Here is an 18,717-nt window from a genome sequence, read left to right on the forward strand (position 1 = left end):
TGTAAATAATAAGGGTTGGTATTAAAAGGACCATGTGTAAGTATGATGAGGAAGAACTGTTTCACTATTGTGTAATTTCGGTGTTTTAAAGCTTCCTAATTACTGCAAAGATAAGTCTTAGAAAACTTGTGTAAGTAGACTTTGGTGATTGAGAAAACATAAAGTGATAAAGTGACTGAAGTGATGTGACATTATAGAAGATACTCCGCTTAGCACACAATGCCCTAACAGTTGTTTAGATTTTTTATAAAAAAATTCTATATATGGTTATGGACAGTTTGTTATTTATTATGATCGAATGCAATAATTTAAATAAAAAGTAGGACAATACATGGACATGTAAAACACTGAAAGCAAACCTTTTCCATTTTGTTTTAAAGTTACTTCAATGGCGACACAGTGTGTAACCAAAGTGGAGCTCACAGTCTCCTGTAAAAACCTTTTGGACATGGATGTGGGTTCAAAGTCTGACCCCCTCTGTGTCCTGCAAATAAATTCATCTGGAACACAATGGTATGAGGTGAGTGTTTAAGACCTGATATATTAGATAAAGGCAGGTGGTCACAGGTTCAAATCCCAGCACCACAAAGATGCTGGTGTTGGTCTCTTAAACGATCTCCTTTAACTGCTCAGATAAATTATGAGATACATATAAGTTGCTCTGGATAAGGGCATCTGCCAGATGGCATAAATTTATATAAGTAAAGGTCAGACATCAAGAAAATTGCATTGTTTATAATCAATTTATAACGAAGGCTATATTTTTTATCTTTTCAGGTTGGCCGGACAGAAAGAGTAAAAAATTGTCTGAATCCCAACTTTGCCAAGAAGTTTCTCATCGATTATCACTTCGAAATGGTACAGAAACTTAAATTTGGCGTTTATGATATCGACAACAAAACTGTCGATCTAAGTGATGATGACTTCCTTGGAGAGTTGGAGTGTTCCCTGGGTCAGGTAAGAAAATGAGCTTTTTACTCTTGATCACCATACTTTAAATCATAAATACATTACTCTGTCATCTATAACCTCCCACATTTCAGTTGGGCTTATGCTGTCCTATCTTATTCGTACATCATATTTCTACTCTTGTTTGTATAGTTGTGCACGGAAACATTTTTCTTTGAGGAGAAACACTTGTAGAAAAATACATTTATTGGTACTGTAAACATTTATTCTCTATCTGAATACACTGTTATGTTTCTACAGTCAAAAATCAAAACCTGTTTCCAGAGTAGAACCAGTAACAAAATTGGACTGTTTAAAAAAGAAGAAAAAAAAGGACAATTCAGTTAATTGGCTCTTAAAAGCACATTTAACTTGTATGTTTTGAATAAACACCTCCGATTATTACACTTACATCAGGACCTGTCTATATCAAGTGTGAACATTAGTGTTGATGATAGAACAACCAAAACTGTCAAAAGTGTTGCTTAACTTTTTCAAAGCAAAATGAAGACAATGTTAAATCTTCTTCTTAATTAGCTGTAAAGGTTGCATGTAAAACATGTCAAAACATTTCTATCAGCTTGATGTTAACCTCAAGCAATGTAGTTGTGTTTGATGTCTTGTGGCTGCCAAACCTGAGTGCACCATTTCCTGTGACAGGAGTGCAGGTGTGGCATTTGTTATAAAAGGGCTACAGCAGCCTTTTATAGTAAATCTGTTTATTTTTCTGTTAATTTACATATTCTTTATCCAAACTTTTGATCTATTTTTAAACTGGGAATCATTTAAAAGTGGAATAACCCTAGTCTACAGCCAACAACCTAGGGCTTTTCATGTTTGCATGTACTGTATATCAGGCACGTTTAAAGGACGTTTGATTATCCTTTCTTTGTTTTTGTTGTTTTAACACAGATTGTGTCCAGTAGAGAGTTGACCAGACCACTGATCTTGAAGAACAAAAGACCTGCAGGAAAAGGAACCATTACGGTGAATATTCGTCCATTGTCCTGCCTAAATATGACAGAAAAAATGTTACAGTGTGTTATGTAGCTTTCCCTTTTTATAAATTGGCTGCATGCTGTTGCTAGACTTGTTAGACTGCTCCTGGAACCTCACACCTCAAGTGTCATTAATTATGCATTATCATTTACACTGCAGCTTATTTGGATATTTTTGCATAGTCATGAGGCTAAGCAGTACAGTCTGATTTCTTTTAATTTAAGCGATAAAACCTACTGTGTATAACTTTGTACCATATGAGGAATTGCATCGCCCTTCTGACCTTGGTGTTATATCGTTTAGTCTTAAATTTCACCAGCGCTATCATTTTGTATGATTTCGGATTCAGAATCCAGTTTTATCCTAACCCTTTTTTTTTTGCATGTGTTGTTCGTATGTTTGAGAGTCAATATATATTGAATCTGTCATCTAACCTATTGGTAATTAACAAACATGGTATTCAGTGTTCTATAGTGGCTAAAGGTCAGCACTGCTGAATACTAGTATAGATTTCAGCCTGTTGTTGGGAGGTCACCGGTTTAAATTCCATTGCCTCATCCACTCATTACTTGGAGAATAGGAAACAAAGAGATTCAGAGTTAAAATGATACAGTGACTGGCTTCACAATAATTTGATAGCTTTTGCCCTTGTGCTGACTGATGAGTGGGAATTTTGGGAAGAAATAAATACTTATTTAGGTTGCTGGAATTCCAGAAAAATAATTTTAGTTTATTCAGATTTAAGCTAATTTTCACAGTTTCTTTCTGTTGACTGTGCTTGTGTTTGTTTTAGATCTGTGCAGAGGAAATTAAGGATAATAGGGTGGTGAATTTTGAAGTTGAGGCCAGAAAATTGGATAACAAGGTAAGTTGAAACCTAGCTTCTGTAAAAAAGTTAATAAGTTGTAATAAAGTAAAAAAAATACAGATTTACCTAATTTTCTAGCAAGAGTGCCTAATGTATATACTGTAGTTTTATTTCTACCCTCTCCAGCACCTCTTATACTACAACTAAAACAAATATTTTTCTTGCTATAGAAATGGATTAATTTTATGTGAAATTTAATTATATGAATATTTTTAATTAAAGTTCTAACCCGATGAAATCAGAAAAGTCAAATAATTTCTGCAAAATTTGATGATTGCAGGACTTCTTTGGAAAATCAGACCCCTACTTGGAATTCTACAGACAAACAGAATCAGGATGGCAGCTTGCCCACAGAACAGAGGTATAATTCACTGCAGGGAATTGAAAAGCATTCCTCACAGAGCATTTCATTAGGAACACTAAACTACTACTGCCTAGAGCCTCTCAAAACATCCTCAATTCTTCATGGTATGGATTATGATGTTGGAAACTTTCTTTTTGAGATTCTGGTCCATGCTGAATTTATTGCATCACACAATTCGTACATTTTTTTTTTTTATCAGGTACTGTACATGTTCATATTGTGAATTCTCCCACATTGCAAAGGTCTTCTCTGGGAAGACCAATGAAAAATACTGAGCTCATTGTCATGTTTATGAAACCTGGTGCAGTATCTTGCTTAAAGTAGCTATTAGAAGATGATAAATTAGGGTGTTGAAGGGATGTAACATGGTCAGATAGTCTGTAGCATTCAAGTGATGATTAAGCATTTTCCTCACACCAGCCTGGACTGTACTTTGGATCTACTGGCACCAATTTCTGACCCAGATCTCTGTGCCTCAGCAAAAATCAAGATTAATCAGAACAGGCTATGCTTTTTTAGTTAGCTTATTTTCATGTGACCTCTCAACAAGTTATTTCTGTCCACAGAACTGCTGGATTTTTATTTTTTTATTGCCCTGTACTTTATTGCTCCAAACTGTAGAGACTGTTGTACATAACAATCCCAGGAGATTTAGACATTTAGAGCATTTTAGAGCAGATTAAATTTAAAACAGTTATAGAAATATTAAATCTAGCCTAACTGGCACTAACCATCCTACCAAGGATAAAATCTCTGAGATTGCATTTCCCTCATTCTGATGGTTGATGTAAAGATTACCTGAAGTTACTGGCATATACAGTACAGTATCCGCGTGAGTTCATCTATTGCACTTCTGACACATGATTTTCTGATAATTTCATGAATGAGTAAACTAGCTGTACAGGTGTTCATACAGTGCTCTTTCAGTATATAGTATTTCTTTAATTAATTAGATAGTGTGTTTGTGTTTTATTTTATAATGTTTTTTATCGTGACCCTTATATTTTTTCATCCATTGATAATTCTTGCATTACTTGTTACTTTTATTGTCAAACTCAAATAATTAGTGTATCAATTGCTAAATTGCAGTATAGTTCAGTGACATAATATAAATAATTATTATGTAATCATTTTGCAAACTGAAGAAGATGCATCTCTCCTTTATTATCTTATCCCAGGTGGTGAAGAACAACCTTAACCCCTGTTGGAAACCTTTTAAAATCCCTCTGCAATCTCTCTGTGGAGGAGATATGGAGAAACCCATCAAGGTGGTATATCTTTCCCTTGCAAATCACAGTAATGAATTAGGCATTTTAATTTCATTTAATGTACTTTATTGGACACTTTATTTATGACAACCTTGTTGCTAATATACTGTTTTTTATGAAAGTGTGCTATAAACCTTGAACATTTTTTAATAAAAAAAAATGAGTGCATGCAGAGATGTCCAATAGCTGTTTAATAATACTGTGATGTTTTTCTTCTTTTATTTCCAAATGTCTCAAAAAGGAAAGACGTCTGTCATAAAGTGGTTGTTCAGTTGAGTTTAATTATACCACATGATTTCCTTAAGGTTTTCAAATGTGTTACCAGTAAGGGTTAGTGCAGTTATTTAATTTTCCTTGTAGTGATGTGTTGCACTGTCCTAGATTGATGTGTTTTCTATAATTAATCTGTTGGTTTTTCCAACACTTTTCCTGCTCGTAATTGGTATTAGATATTTGGCAACTGTGCTTAGTGTGGTGGCTTTTTTTTTTATCACAACATATCACATCTCATATATGATCACTAAGCATTTACAATACACTTGATCGTTTTCATAACTAATATTATTCTGTCTGGTGCTCATTTTTATGCATTGTCCTGTTGTTCCTTTTAAAGCAGCATTATGTTCAATTTTTTAAATCATAATTATGTGTTCAAATGTACATCATAGAGCAAATCATAGATATTTGCCTATCTATGGGTCTTGGTTCAGTGTTGATGCATGCCTTGAATTACTCTCTGGCTTGCTGTGTGTGAAGTGAAGGTGAGATTTAGGTGGTCATGCTGTTATTTTGATTTCTCTGAAGGTGGACTGTTACGACTATGACAATGATGGGTCACATGACCTTATTGGGATTTTTGAGACGAATATGAAACGCCTGCAGGAGGCCAAACGCACTTCTCCGGTAAAAGAGAAAAAAAAAAGTACATTTGTTTTCTTTTCACAGCTGTCAAATGTGATTGAGTTCTATTTCTGTCTGTGGTATTTCCTATAGGCAGAGTTTGACTGTATGAACATGAAGAAAAAGCTGAAGAAAAAAAACTATAAGAACTCTGGTGTTGTGAGTGTGAAACACTGCGAGGTATTGTACCTGTCTTATTGCCGCTTCCGCTGCTTCAGCTAGCATTTCTTGAATAATTTTTAAGAGGTGATGTTTGCGTTTTTCTCATACAATTTTTTTTTTGCTTAGATTGTGAAGGAGTACACATTTTTGGATTACATCATGGGTGGCTGCCAGATTAATTTCACTGTAAGTCAGTCATTAATATAGAACAGTATTATCCTAAACATAAGGCTACCACCTCTCATGCTTCCTCTCCTGCAGGTTGGAGTGGACTTCACTGGGTCAAATGGTGACCCAAAGTCTCCTGACTCTTTGCATTACATCAGTCCTAATGGGGTCAATGAGTACCTTTCTGCTATCTGGTCTGTTGGCCTGGTGATTCAGGATTATGACAGGTGAAGCTGCAGGAATGGAATCTTGTCCATGTACATAACTTGAACTGTGGGTCTCATTTACAACCGTTGAATTTAAGTTGTGCCTCTGTTCACTTTTACACTAAGGGAAAAATCAGTTTGTTTACCATTACTCATTTAGATAAACATTTAGTAACTGTAATATATTTACTGGATTTTCCATTGACTATATTTTTCAAAGTTATTCAAGTTCAAACAAGCTTTTGACATATAAACAAAAATCTCTTTTGGTTTTTTTTTTTTTTTTTTGCAGTGACAAAATGTTCCCAGCTTTTGGGTTTGGGGCACAGATTCCCCCAAACTGGCAGGTAAATTGAAACATAATCTAACTTTAGCTCCTGTGATGATGTCATTGCAATATGAGCACATAATGACTGTTTTTTCTTTGTTTGTTTGTTTTATAGGTGTCTCATGAGTTTCCACTTAACTTTAATACATCTAATCCATTCTGTGCTGGTAAGTAAAAGAGTTATTGTCAAGTGGCAGGACAGGAAACTCCGGTAGCTATGGAATACTGAATCAGTGTGGGATTAGTAAATGATGTTTGATGTGTGTCTGTTGCTACTGTAGGAGTACAAGGCATGGTGGATGCTTATAGGACGTGCCTGCCCCAGGTCAAACTTTACGGGCCAACAAATTTTGCTCCCATCATCAGACATGTAAGCAATTTTGCCCAGCAGGCACGAAAACAGAACACAGCCAGTGTAAGTATCAACATTAAATACCATTTTATTTTAAAAGCAATCCATTCCCTTTTACTGAACATCATGTAGACATACAAATGCAGTAGCTACAGGATGGTTTTAGATGTTTTACTATACATTGGATTAGGGTTGAGTTTTACTGAGAACCCTAGAATTAATCATTGGCACTGGTGTGTGAGTAATGGTTGCAGTGACATGTGTCCATAAATGTTTTTTTTCTTGGGCTTTGTCCCTTTTATGCTATGGATTGCAACAACAGGGCCCGCATTTGCTAAGCCTCTCAGAATCCCTTGTAGGAATTGGGCTTAAAGTTCATTTAGGACTGAAAATCTTTCTATCTCAGAGTAGAACATAAAAGTTATTTATGAAGCTTATTACTTGTTTTTTTTTTTGTATACAACACTGAGAGCTCTGAAGTAATCTCCACTATATAGTGGGTGTGGTATTTCACAGGTTTAAGTAGTTTGAAATAGTAAAATTAGCACGAGTGTGAAGTTTATGCACATTAGACAAAACATATAGATGTGTGATTTGACTGTGGGACGTTATTATAATCAGACTGCTCTAATCACAACTGTTTTAAGCCTCTGTAATAGAGCTGTGCAGGACGGTCATAATCTGATCAAGATGATTTTGAAAAGAAGGCGAAACTGGAGAGGGAATTAGACCGCTTGCGGAGGAGCCAGTAAAATATAAACAAATAATTAAAGCTAAATTCTTCCGTACTCTTACCGCTGAAGTTAAAAAGTGAAACATGGGATACGCTCTCCTACATTTTGGTGGAGATGGGAGTAATGTCCTTTTCTAAGAATCTTGATAAATAGCTCTTACTCCTACTCCTAAAAGTAGGAGTAATTTTTCACCAGTTAGGGGTGATTTTCTACTCTGAGACGCTTTGTGAATACGGGCCCAGATTATTAGACCTAGTGCAGGTTTTATGTCGTTTTTTTTTACCTAACTGGGCTTGGGACTGACACTACATGCAGTGCCTGGGTTATATGGGGTGTAGGTTTAAGGGTCTTGCCCAATGACCCAACAGTGGTGACTTGTAGATAGGCTTGGATCCCGGAACCTTCAATCAGCATCCCAGAGCCAAAACTGTCTGATTAAGTCCATTTATTAGGGAAATACATATTTGAACCAAATCATTTTCTTTTAGAACATCAACAGATGAGCAAAAAAGTAGAAGAGTCCAGTACATGCCATGATGTCAATTTATGTCAGATTCAGCATCAGATATTAGATATAAAAACTATCATACTTAACATGGCACCTTAATTACATATGACGAACATATGACATATGACTGCCACAAAGCACTCAGAGAAGAGACTCTTTCCAAAGTTGTTAAATGCTTTACCATGTCAACAAATGTTAAGTAACAGCACATTTTTAGTCTGCTTTTTATTAGATTTAGACGATGTGTAGTGTTTGGCATACAAATTCCTGTGCATTAGCTCTTATTACAGCAAAATTGATGTATTATAAAAAGCACATTAATACAGTGTGTTCAGAAAGTCTCCCCGCAGCGGCCACGTAGAATAGCAGTACTGTGTTAACGCGCTCTTGTTTGTTTGCTTAGTCTGTTGTATGCATCCATGGAGTTCTTTGCCTAATGTTCGCAGATTATTTTTGTTTGAAAATTTTAACCATTGAAGATGTGTTTCTCTAGTGGAACACGTGTTTAAAGCTGGTGGTAAATACACAGATTTAGGTTAAATTTCAAGCAGCTTTTCCGGAGACAAAAAAAGTCCATACGCGATACTGTGCGACATTTATTGAATAAGTACATTATTAGTTTAATGAAACTCACTTTTGTTTCACCACCTACTTTATGTGTCCAATGCAAAGGGACTTTTTGAACTGACATTATATTACATTGAATGTTACATTTATTTGTGAATTCATTAATGAATAATTGATTTTATTTGCACTGTGTTAATATGTTCTTCGTTATACTGTATGCTATGAGCATATTATAACTGCTAGTATTTTACTAATTATTTTTTATTTCTTTCCTCTTTGTTCCTCTGTGACATAGCAATACTTTGTTCTGCTCATCATTACGGATGGTGTCATCACAGACATGGACCAAACTCGAGCTGCCATCGTAGCTGCTTCCCATTTACCCATGTCCATCATAATTGTGGGTGTGGGCGGGGCTGACTTCACTGACATGGAGATTCTGGATGGGGATGATGGCCGTCTGAAATCTCCATCAGGAGAGCCAGCTGCACGGGACATTGTGCAGTTTGTGCCTTACAGAAAGTTCCAGAATGTAAGTGTGTCTAAAATATGTACAGCTGTATTTACATATACATAGTGGTCTGTCTGTATGCCTGTCTATCATGCTGCTGGTGTTTTGTACAATAATCCTTTTAAAAAAAAACCCCAAACAAACCAGTATCTTGAATGTTTTTTTCCAATTTTAATTGTATATGCAAAGAGGAATAGTGCAAAGGATGAAAACATGATATTGCATAATAATTTTAGTGTTTAATGTAGTCATTTTAGTAATTAAATAATGTGCATGCTCTCTTCAGTGTCTGGTTTTTGGTGGAAGCTCTGCCAGCCTCTTCCTCTTTTTCCATCTCATTTCAGGCATCGAGGGAAGCACTTGCCCAGTGTGTACTGGCAGAATTGCCTCAACAACTTGCGTCCTACTTCAAATTAAATAAACTGCATCCTCCCCATGATCCAACCCCTTCATAGACATGTAGGGCTATTATAGGCTTCTAATTAAAAAGTTTCTGCTGACTTCACTTTTCTTTTCTTTTTCACTGGAGTGTGTAAGGACTTGAAAAATAAGAGCAATGAAAATGTTCCATGAATAATGATTTAATGCATCATGACTTTCTCTCCTTGCGATCACTTGCCTTATAACCATGCTGTTTACACCAGCTTGTCTTTCTCTCTGTCTCTGTGTGTTTGCAGGCTCCTAAAGAGGCATTGTCACAGAGTGTTTTGGCAGAGGTTCCTGGGCAGGTTGTCAATTACTTCAATATGTTGAAGTTCAGCCCTCTGAATTCAAGTACTCCTGTAGCTGATTCTGCTGGGCAAACAACTCCAAATGCCTAAAGCTGCAAAAAGAGACCTCGTCAACTCCAGCCCATGTTTCATGCCCTTACAGCATGCTGGTCTGTTGCTAACTAAGTCAGCTTTAAGGAAGGCTGTTCTACAAATAGGTCTACAAAGTCTGTGCCAACTTGCCACATATCTACTGGTAATACATTTATATTAATCTGATAGTTTACATTTACTCATGTATCGCAAGGAAATGCAGCATTTAACCTCCCTGCTCAAGGCCAATGAATGTTAGTTGCGTGTTGCAAACAGTTTTATTTAAATAGCATGGGCTGCATAATATATCACGACCACAACTCCAAAATGATTCCGAAAGACTTCAAAATTCTGAAATATTTGATTCAGGAAAAAAATTTAATCTGTGGAAACTTTTGTTACTGGTGTAGAAACCAGATTGTTTTCTATGTTTTGACAGCAATCAAATAAGCTTGTGCTCGGAGTTGCCCTTTAACAATTCAAACACAGAGACAATATAGTAATGTTTCACCAAGGTTATGGTCACATTACAGAATTGAAGTGTCCCGATTACTGTTTTGCCTAAATCTGACAGGGATGTGTGAACCCAGAACGCAGATCTTTTTAATATCTCATTTGTTCACACTTTAATTTTTTTTTTACTTTTTAACCTATTTATGTCCATACCTGCAAATAGAAACTTGAACTATCAAGGCAAAAAGATAAAATTTCAGCAAATCTTATTTTTTTTATTTTTTTTATTTTATCTATCCATTTCAGGTTAGATGGAATCCTGTTTGGTGCCTTATATACCAGGTTTTCAGCAATGCTATAACACGTTTTATTCAAACCAGATATATTTTTATATATTATGTAAATTACTTTAATATTTTGAATATTTGAATTTATCATTTTTGTCACAGTTTACAGTTTAGGTCCTTTAATGAAAATGATTTAATCGTTAATGTTGCTTGTCAACAGTTATTCTAATGAAGTGCCATGTTTATTGATCTTGTTTATAGCATGGATATAGCGTGGCACAGTGGGTATCAGTGCTATCTCATGGCACAGGTTCCCACTTCACAACAGCATTCTTGGTTTAATTCCAAGCTTAGTGTCCTATCTATGTGGAGTTCTCTGTGTGTTTGTGGGACCAGCTTTCTTTCAGCCACTATAGATATGCCACTAGGTCAGCCAGCTCTAGTAATTTCCTATATTTTATTCAGAGTGTGAATGAATGTTTAAATGATGTCCTGTGATTGACAGGTAGCGTGTTTTTCTAGAGCAAGCTCTAGATCCACTGTAGCCCTGACTGGAGTTTAAGTGATTACTGAAAATGAATGAATGAGTGTATTAGTATAGTATAAATAGGGATTATTTTGTGATAATTGTTTAAGCTTGTGACTTTTGTGTCTTTGTTATAACAAAGTGTCCAGGCAGGTGTTTGAAAGCTGTAACAACGCAACTTCTTGAATTCAGCAACAAACAAATGCTGTAAAAGAATTGTGTCTTCTGTACATGAGAGAGCAATTTTCAATCTTATCTTTGTTATTTTTTAAGTCAGCTTCCGTCTAAAATAAAAAAAAATATATACCTATGGATCCAGAATTTTGCCCCCCCCTGCAAATTGCATTTAAAACTAAGTGTGAGATTGGAGTGGGGGTGTGTCTTACTGTGGTGGAACAGTTTTCAGTTCAGTGTCAAGGAATAAATGCCATATTTGATTTACAATATTATGTGGTTATTGTAAAAGCAGTACATACTTACATAATATAATAACCTTGTATAAGTATTGTGCCGACCACAGTATAAAATTAGCACATTGTTTCTCTCAATTTTTGTTTACTCCTAGGTGCAGCTACAGTAGGTTGATTTATGCTTTAATCATTCTGTCCCAAATTCCATTAAAATGGGAAAGTGACAACTATGTTAATATATTCACCTTGTACTTATCGTGACCTGTATTCTTCAAACAAACATGTGATGTGCTTGGAAATAACTGTATTAATAGATCCACCTATAAGCATGTATTGTAATCTCTACATAAATTTGTAAATCAGTGCTGTTTGCTGAGTCTTGTTGGATACACTAACTATATAAAAGGTGAGCAATTAGTTCATTAGCATAAATTATCTTTTCATGATTTGTTTCTTATCTGACGTGTAACAGTTTTTCAAATCATTCCAAATTATTTTGTGGCCCATAATGTTACAACGATCAGCTTCTCATTATTAAGCTCACTCGTTTACTGTGTCTTGTAAAAAACTATTGAGGTTTGATTTAATTGAAATTTTTTAACAGTTAGCCAGATTGACAGACTGAATCCTAGTGCAGTTATTTACAAAATGTTATGAACAAACCATAAGGTCCATGCTTATTCATGTTGTCTGCTTTTTGTCACCATAATCTGGCAGGCATATCAATTTACAAATGCATATTGAACCCCCAAACACTATAGGATGAGTTATATTCGTCCTTTAGCTGAGTCATTTTTTTTTTATGAGCAAACCCTAACAGACATTATGACCTGCAAATTATAAAAATTATATAAAGACCCTCTCTTATTAAGTCTGCTATTCATAAACCTGCCGCTAAAACCAAAAGAGAGGCAGTGGAAAAACATCACTTCTTTTCATATCGCTGAGGCTAATGAGGTTTGTAGTTCCCCAAAACCCATTTCATAACGATTTGACGCTGAGGCTAATGGGACTTGTAGGTCTCAAAACACATCTTATTTAAAACTACTACAGTCTGCAAAAGACTTGAGACTGGGGCGGGGGTTCACCTTGCAGCAGGACAACGACCATAAACAAGATGTGATGTGAAAGCAGGTGAAGACATTCCCCAAAAGACTTGCAGCTGTAATTGCAGTAAAAGGTGGTTTTACAAAGTTCTGAGTCAGGGGGACTGAATACAAATGCATGCCATTTTTTTCCAGGAATCTGTTTGTAAAAACATTTGAAAAACATTTATCATTTTCCTCTGTGTTGGTCTATCACATAAAATCATCATAAAATGCACTTACATTTGTGGTTGTAACATGACAAAATGTGGAAAAGTTCAAGGGGTATGAATACTCTTAGTCATTGTATACTCAAGTCATTGTATAGGTTTAAGTGTATGAGGGACTGGTTTTGCTAATACTGTGTACGGCCATGAGCTTATACATGTATTCCACAAGATATTGCTCTGAAAATTTTAGGCTTTGCATCAGCAATATTCTTGGATATTTAATACAAGCATGCATCCCCATTCAGGCCAACATTCTTCAGTTATCCTTAACAAAATGTTTAATTTTAATAATTTATTTACAGTAGCTATATTGGTTTTATTGCCCAATTATTTTATTTTCTATAATCTTCCTAACAATTCCATTATTTCTTTATACAGCCGCTTTAGAAAAGGGCATAATTAATCTTTAACCAGAACTGATGCAGCAATAGTTTATTTAGCTTAAACTCATGTCACAAAGATGTATATACAGAAAGATCACACTAATTTAACAAAAGACATTAATACTACTACACAACTACTACATTTTAACAGTCGGGGTATGTGCATGATATTTATTTGAACCGTCATCATAAGAGAGTGTACTGTATAGATCTTATTTTTTCACTATAAGGGGTCTTCCTCTGGCAAAATTTTCAGAAATCCTGCCATATGCTATATTGTGTGTTTCAAACATAATCCAGTATAGTCTGAGGTGGTATCAAAAAGTTTCGAGACTTGTTATGCATATTTTGCATATGTCGCCGAAAGGTGGCAGCACAAGGGTGCACTCAGTCATAGAGAGCACCAGCTTTCCAAAGTCAGTGTGCTGTCTTCTGACCATGTGCTTTACCACGTCTGCTATTTCATCATAGACATAAAGTTAGAGCAAATAGCGAAGGTAAATTTCTGTGTGTAACTTGACAATTGATTGAAATTAGGGCATGCTTAAAAAAATATATGTAATAAAAGATGTATAAATATTATTTAATTTATCACTGGAATATCTGAAAAACAAAAGTGTCATTTTGATACTTGAAATTTTGTGATAATACAGACAGAAATTAAACGGAATACATTGTTTTTTATGTGATTTTGGAATAAAACAGTATTAGTATCTAAATTATACAAAGTGAATCTAAGTGAAATAATGGAAATATATGAGGGTCTTCAAGTCAAACCAGGTCTTTTCTTTTTAAATTCTCATGATTAAAGGTGTAAAACTGATTGAGACACTTCAACGCTTATTCTTCTCTAAACGATAGTGTCTGTAACACTAAAGGATAAATGTGAGGATAGACTCTTCATTACAGTGACAACTACTGCAGCTTCCCTATCGCTTTAATTCAGCCTTTTTTTTTTTTTTTACTTTTTTCTCCTCTGGTCTTTTTGCTCAAATTTTAAATCTTCAACTTGAGCCTCAGTGCCAAGAAAGTTTCCAAGATGTGGAAAACATCATGTCTGGTTCCTGTACCTAAAAAGGCGCGACCCAGTGCCCCATCAGGCCAGTAGCACTTACCTCACACAGCATGAAGGTCTTTGAGAGGCTGGTCCTGGATACTCTCCGCCCCCTAGTGAGGCGGAACTGGTGGTGAACTTGCGAAGATCACGATCTCCTGTCACTCCCCTGTCCATTAGAGGGGTGGATGTGGAGATTGTCTAGGATTACAAATACTTGGGTGTGCACATTGACAATAAGCTGGACTGGACCAAGAACTCTCTGGTCACATACAAGAGGGGTCAAAGAAGGCCGTACTTTCTACATAGACTCCGATCTTTTAGAGTCTGCAACACCATGTTGCGGATGTTCTATTGTCTGTAGAGTCTGTAGTGGCCAGTGCCATTTTCTATGCTGTGGTGTGCTGGGGTGGTAGCATGAAAGTCTCAGATATGAAGAGATTTAACAAACTGATCAGAAAAGCTGGCTTTGTGGTGGGCGAGGAACTGGACAACATGGAAACTGTGGCTGAAGGAGAACATTGTCCAGACTTAAGTCAATCATGGACAATGTAGATTCCACAATGTGGTGGACGAACTGAAGTTCCTTTAGTCACAGACTCACCAACTTAAAGTGTTCCACTGAACGCCACAGAAAATCCTTTCCACTGCCATCACTTTACAACTCTTCCCCTTAGTGACACACCCACACAGTAATCCGTGTAATAGCCTGGTGCTTCTTGCTTCTTTACCTCTGCTCCCTGTATCCTCACCGTTCCTCTTGGGTTCCTCTTATTCACACACATGTATTCCGTCTTTCTGCGGTTAACCTTCATTCCTCTGGTTTCCAGAGCATACATCCACCTTTCCAAATTTTCCTCCACCTGTTCCCTACTTTTCTCCACCCATTCCAACCTGCCTGTACCCGCCTCTTCACCTCCTTTGAAAACTCTCCCTTGCTCTGGACCGTTGACCCTAAGTACTTAAAATCATGCACCTTCTTTACCTCTGCTCCCTGTAGCCTCACCGATCCTCTTGGGATCAGAAAGATATCACATTTAAATATTTTATAGCTTAAAAATCACGAGCAGGACTTTGTAGTTAATGTAGAATTGAATAGGCAATTAATGTAAACTGGAGTAAAGTTTTACTCTTGTTTCATGATTACAGCTGACGTGCTTAAAAAAGTAATACAGTTGCAAATCCCAAATGGCTTATTTGTCAACTTACAGTAGGTAATGAGCTTAATTTATTTTACTTAGTCATGTGGTGATTAAAAAGGTTTAAACTACAGTAGTTACCTTCTGGTAAGCCTCATACGTAATATCAGATGACATACTAAATATATATACAGTATAGGCTATACAAATGAATGAATGAATAAAATAAAATAAACTAACAAATGAAGCCTGTTAGTCAACTTTGTCACAATGATAAAGCATGTAGTAAGTACCATTAATAGATGATTACTAATTGCAGAATTAAATGGCAAGTTTCAAAAGAGTATAAAGCATACTGACTTGATTAAAAGTACCCATAAGGAATAATGTTCTTGAATAGATACTTGAATAGATGCTGAAAGTTGAAGCTGCACTCTACGTAAATAGGACATTAAAAAACTGCCATACCTTTAGTCATTATATCACAATGATTTGATTTAAATCAATCCTAATGGCCTAATCTTAGCTGCTTACAAGTTAAATCTATGTTCTAAAGTGAACAGTCTTATCAATCCTCTGCTTAATCTGCAACTAATGAAAGAAACTTATGTTGTTTTTGTAAATTTGTTCAGTATTATTAAGTTCATGATTTGGTAAAGAAAAAAAAAAAAATAAACTGGACAGAAGGTGTGGGTCCTCCTGGAGTGCTGTGACGCAAAGAGTTTTGCTGTCTGTCACTCGAAGCTGTTACATAACAGTCCTACTGGTACAGACTGAGTAATGTTTAAATGAATAGGCTGGCCAGCATGCAAACATCATGCAAAAATGAACATTCATATGTAATGTGACATGAGTCATGTCTTGAATTGGCTTGAATATACAGTATATCCACTGTTTGTTGGTACCTGGGCGTCCTGTAAAAAGCTTACCAATGAGTTATTCAAGAGCCAGATTAAATGGCAAATGCAACAATGATAACATTACTATTGAGAATATGATTGGCAGGTGTAGACCACATAGGTTAAGTCATAGCATGATGAAATGAGTAAGTGAATACACACAAAATGTGATTTGGGGGTAATATTATTTAGCAATCTACAATTTTGTATTATCAAAATTCGAATTTCAAATTCAAATTCAAATTTTATTTGTCACATACACAGTCATACACAGTACCAAATGTAGTGAAATGCTTATACGACTGCCATTGACCCTAAAAGAGAATTAAAGTTTACAATAAGAAATAAATATGAATAGAAGAAATACGATAGAAAAATTTAATGGAAAAATTTAATTAAACTAGGAAAAATAGAACTAAAAATATACTGTACAAATTGAAATATACTGTACTGAGAAATATGTATACTTTATATATGACAGAAGATCAACCTTACATTACTTACATTACTCATGTGTTTGTTAAAAAATAAAAAAGGGTAGTAAAAAACAAATAAACATAAAAAGCTGTAAACAGCTGAAGTGAGTTTAGTAAATTAAACCAGTTGGGGGCAGTCTAACACTATTTTCATTTCAAACTTGCTTCTGGGTAATCTTACTACTGTACAATTTCTATTTTTTATTTTTATTTTTTGCTTTAAATGAATTCTACAGCTGTACAGTACCCATAGCAATCCACTTTCATCGACATTCCCAGTGAAACTGCATTAGGCATAAAACAAACACCCACACGTATAAAGAAAAAAATATTGACTGTCACTATCTTGATATTTTTGGAATAAAACCAGGGAGGTTATCTTTTGCCAAACTGTTTCCTAATCATAAGTGTATCACAAGTGTTATCCTGATATATTTTGATAAGGATGTTTATTTTCCTGCTGTCTTTTTTAATTAAAGTGAGAGCAGAGAGAGAGAGAGAGAGAGAGAGAGAGAGAGCTAGTTGTTCCCTTTATGTAATCTCTCAGCTGCTTGTAGTTATTGGAACTGTTATATGACTCAAGAGTATTGGTTTTATTTGTTTTCTGTTTACTAATATGCACAGTTTTCCAGTCTGCAGGCTTTATTGGTTTTTCCCAGCAACCTGAATAAAGCTTTCACATCTGTGTGTGTTGCTCGGTCTTCACTGTAAAATGTCACACTGACCTACTTTCAGTAAGGTTCTGAACTGGTGTAAAATATGGCCCTGTGTATTGCTACAAACAGCGAAAATCCAAACTACCTCTTGCTGGATGTGTAAGGTAACAGGAAAGTAGGAAAGAACTTGCAAAGAAACTGAACAGGTGGATCAAACCTGGGAAACCTGGAGCTTGCTTGATACAACCATGTTATGGGTCTCGTGGATTCTAAGTTACAACAATATTACGATTCTGTGCACATATTATTTTTATTATTATTAAAACATTCCAATGATTCCAATTTTGCAGTAACACTTTCTTTAAGGGTTTAAGGGGATTTCAGACAAGGCATAACATTTCTAGTACAAAAATATGAAGCAATGGTTGTTGTTCAGCACACTGTAAAATCAGAATGAATTAAAAAAAATGTTTTATCAAAAGCAACTTTAATATTATGCTAACCCAAGCAGAGATCCTGTACGACAAACTGCACAAATGCCAGAATGTCTCATTGTCAACAGTAGTCCAAAAGCTGTAAGCAGTTTCTTAATAAAACTAAAGAAAAAGAAAAAGCTACATTAAAGCCCAGAAAAAAAGTCTGAAAAATAGCTACATACATTGGATGATGTAATATAACAAAACTTGGCAAAAGCCTCATTTACCACTTTAAACTTTTGTTTGAAACTTTAAACTTTTGTTTGACACTGTTAAACTGGGTGTGGCATTACTCCATACACACAGATATGCTGTACCTTCAAACTGGGTGATTTATATGCTTTTGGAACTTCTTTCAGGATGTGAATACCAGAATAATTTCTGACTGCCACTTATCAAACTAATGTATTAAAAACACAGATTTGGTCTAAGTTTTTAAAACTTTTTAGGATGACTTGTTACTTTTGGGGGTCAACTGCTAAAATTTAAAACAGATACTTTTTAACCTGTAAATGATTTCAGTACTACCTTGACTTGACGTCAATGCAAAGTGATCAGAAAATAGTTTGTCTGTTACCCCAATCAGTTTTTTCCCTATTAAATTATTTGAAATCACTTTACTCTAAGAAACTGTATTTATTTTTTATTGAAAACATAACAAATTATGACATTGTTTTAAGATGGAATGTCATGCTCCTGTATTGTCCCAAAAAATTTAGGCCTTTTTTTTTTTTTTTACTTTTGTTTTGTTGCAATTTTAAGTACCACTTATTTAATGTTAGAAATCTCCTATTGTTGCATTTTTTACTGCTAAAAAGGAACTTGGAGAGACAAGTGAGCTTCCTTGCTGCCCAATGCAAATGGCTGGGAGTACTTTATTCAGCACCAAAACAAAAACAATAAGCAGCAAATTCAGCATTGCTAAACACATATCCACAGTAATTAAAACAGACATCT

General features: G+C 35.3%; 1 protein-coding gene across 2 annotated transcripts in view; it reads left to right on the top strand.

The window, feature by feature from the left end:
- Positions 1-11,726, top strand: part of cpne3 (copine III) — a 13,371-nt gene extending 1,645 nt beyond the window's left edge. The window contains exons 2-17 of one of the 2 annotated variants that reach the window (XM_053494163.1): positions 381-520; positions 778-957; positions 1,861-1,935; positions 2,741-2,812; positions 3,096-3,176; positions 4,358-4,447; positions 5,252-5,350; positions 5,441-5,527; positions 5,636-5,695; positions 5,771-5,904; positions 6,176-6,230; positions 6,327-6,378; positions 6,493-6,626; positions 8,668-8,904; positions 9,228-9,342; positions 9,561-9,701. In XM_053494163.1, coding sequence (XP_053350138.1) covers positions 389-520; positions 778-957; positions 1,861-1,935; positions 2,741-2,812; positions 3,096-3,176; positions 4,358-4,447; positions 5,252-5,350; positions 5,441-5,527; positions 5,636-5,695; positions 5,771-5,904; positions 6,176-6,230; positions 6,327-6,378; positions 6,493-6,626; positions 8,668-8,904; positions 9,228-9,338 — 1,599 coding nt within the window. In that variant the 5' untranslated portion in view covers positions 381-388 and the 3' untranslated portion in view covers positions 9,339-9,342; positions 9,561-9,701. Of the gene's footprint in view, positions 1-380; positions 521-777; positions 958-1,860; positions 1,936-2,740; positions 2,813-3,095; positions 3,177-4,357; positions 4,448-5,251; positions 5,351-5,440; positions 5,528-5,635; positions 5,696-5,770; positions 5,905-6,175; positions 6,231-6,326; positions 6,379-6,492; positions 6,627-8,667; positions 8,905-9,227; positions 9,343-9,560 lie in introns of both variants that reach the window. The other variant, XM_053494162.1, reaches the window with a different exon arrangement.
- The last annotated feature ends 6,991 nt before the right edge of the window (positions 11,727-18,717 follow it).

This window comes from Clarias gariepinus, chromosome 4 (assembly GCF_024256425.1).
Source record: "Clarias gariepinus isolate MV-2021 ecotype Netherlands chromosome 4, CGAR_prim_01v2, whole genome shotgun sequence".
In the NCBI taxonomy this organism is placed as follows: Eukaryota; Metazoa; Chordata; class Actinopteri; order Siluriformes; family Clariidae; genus Clarias; species Clarias gariepinus.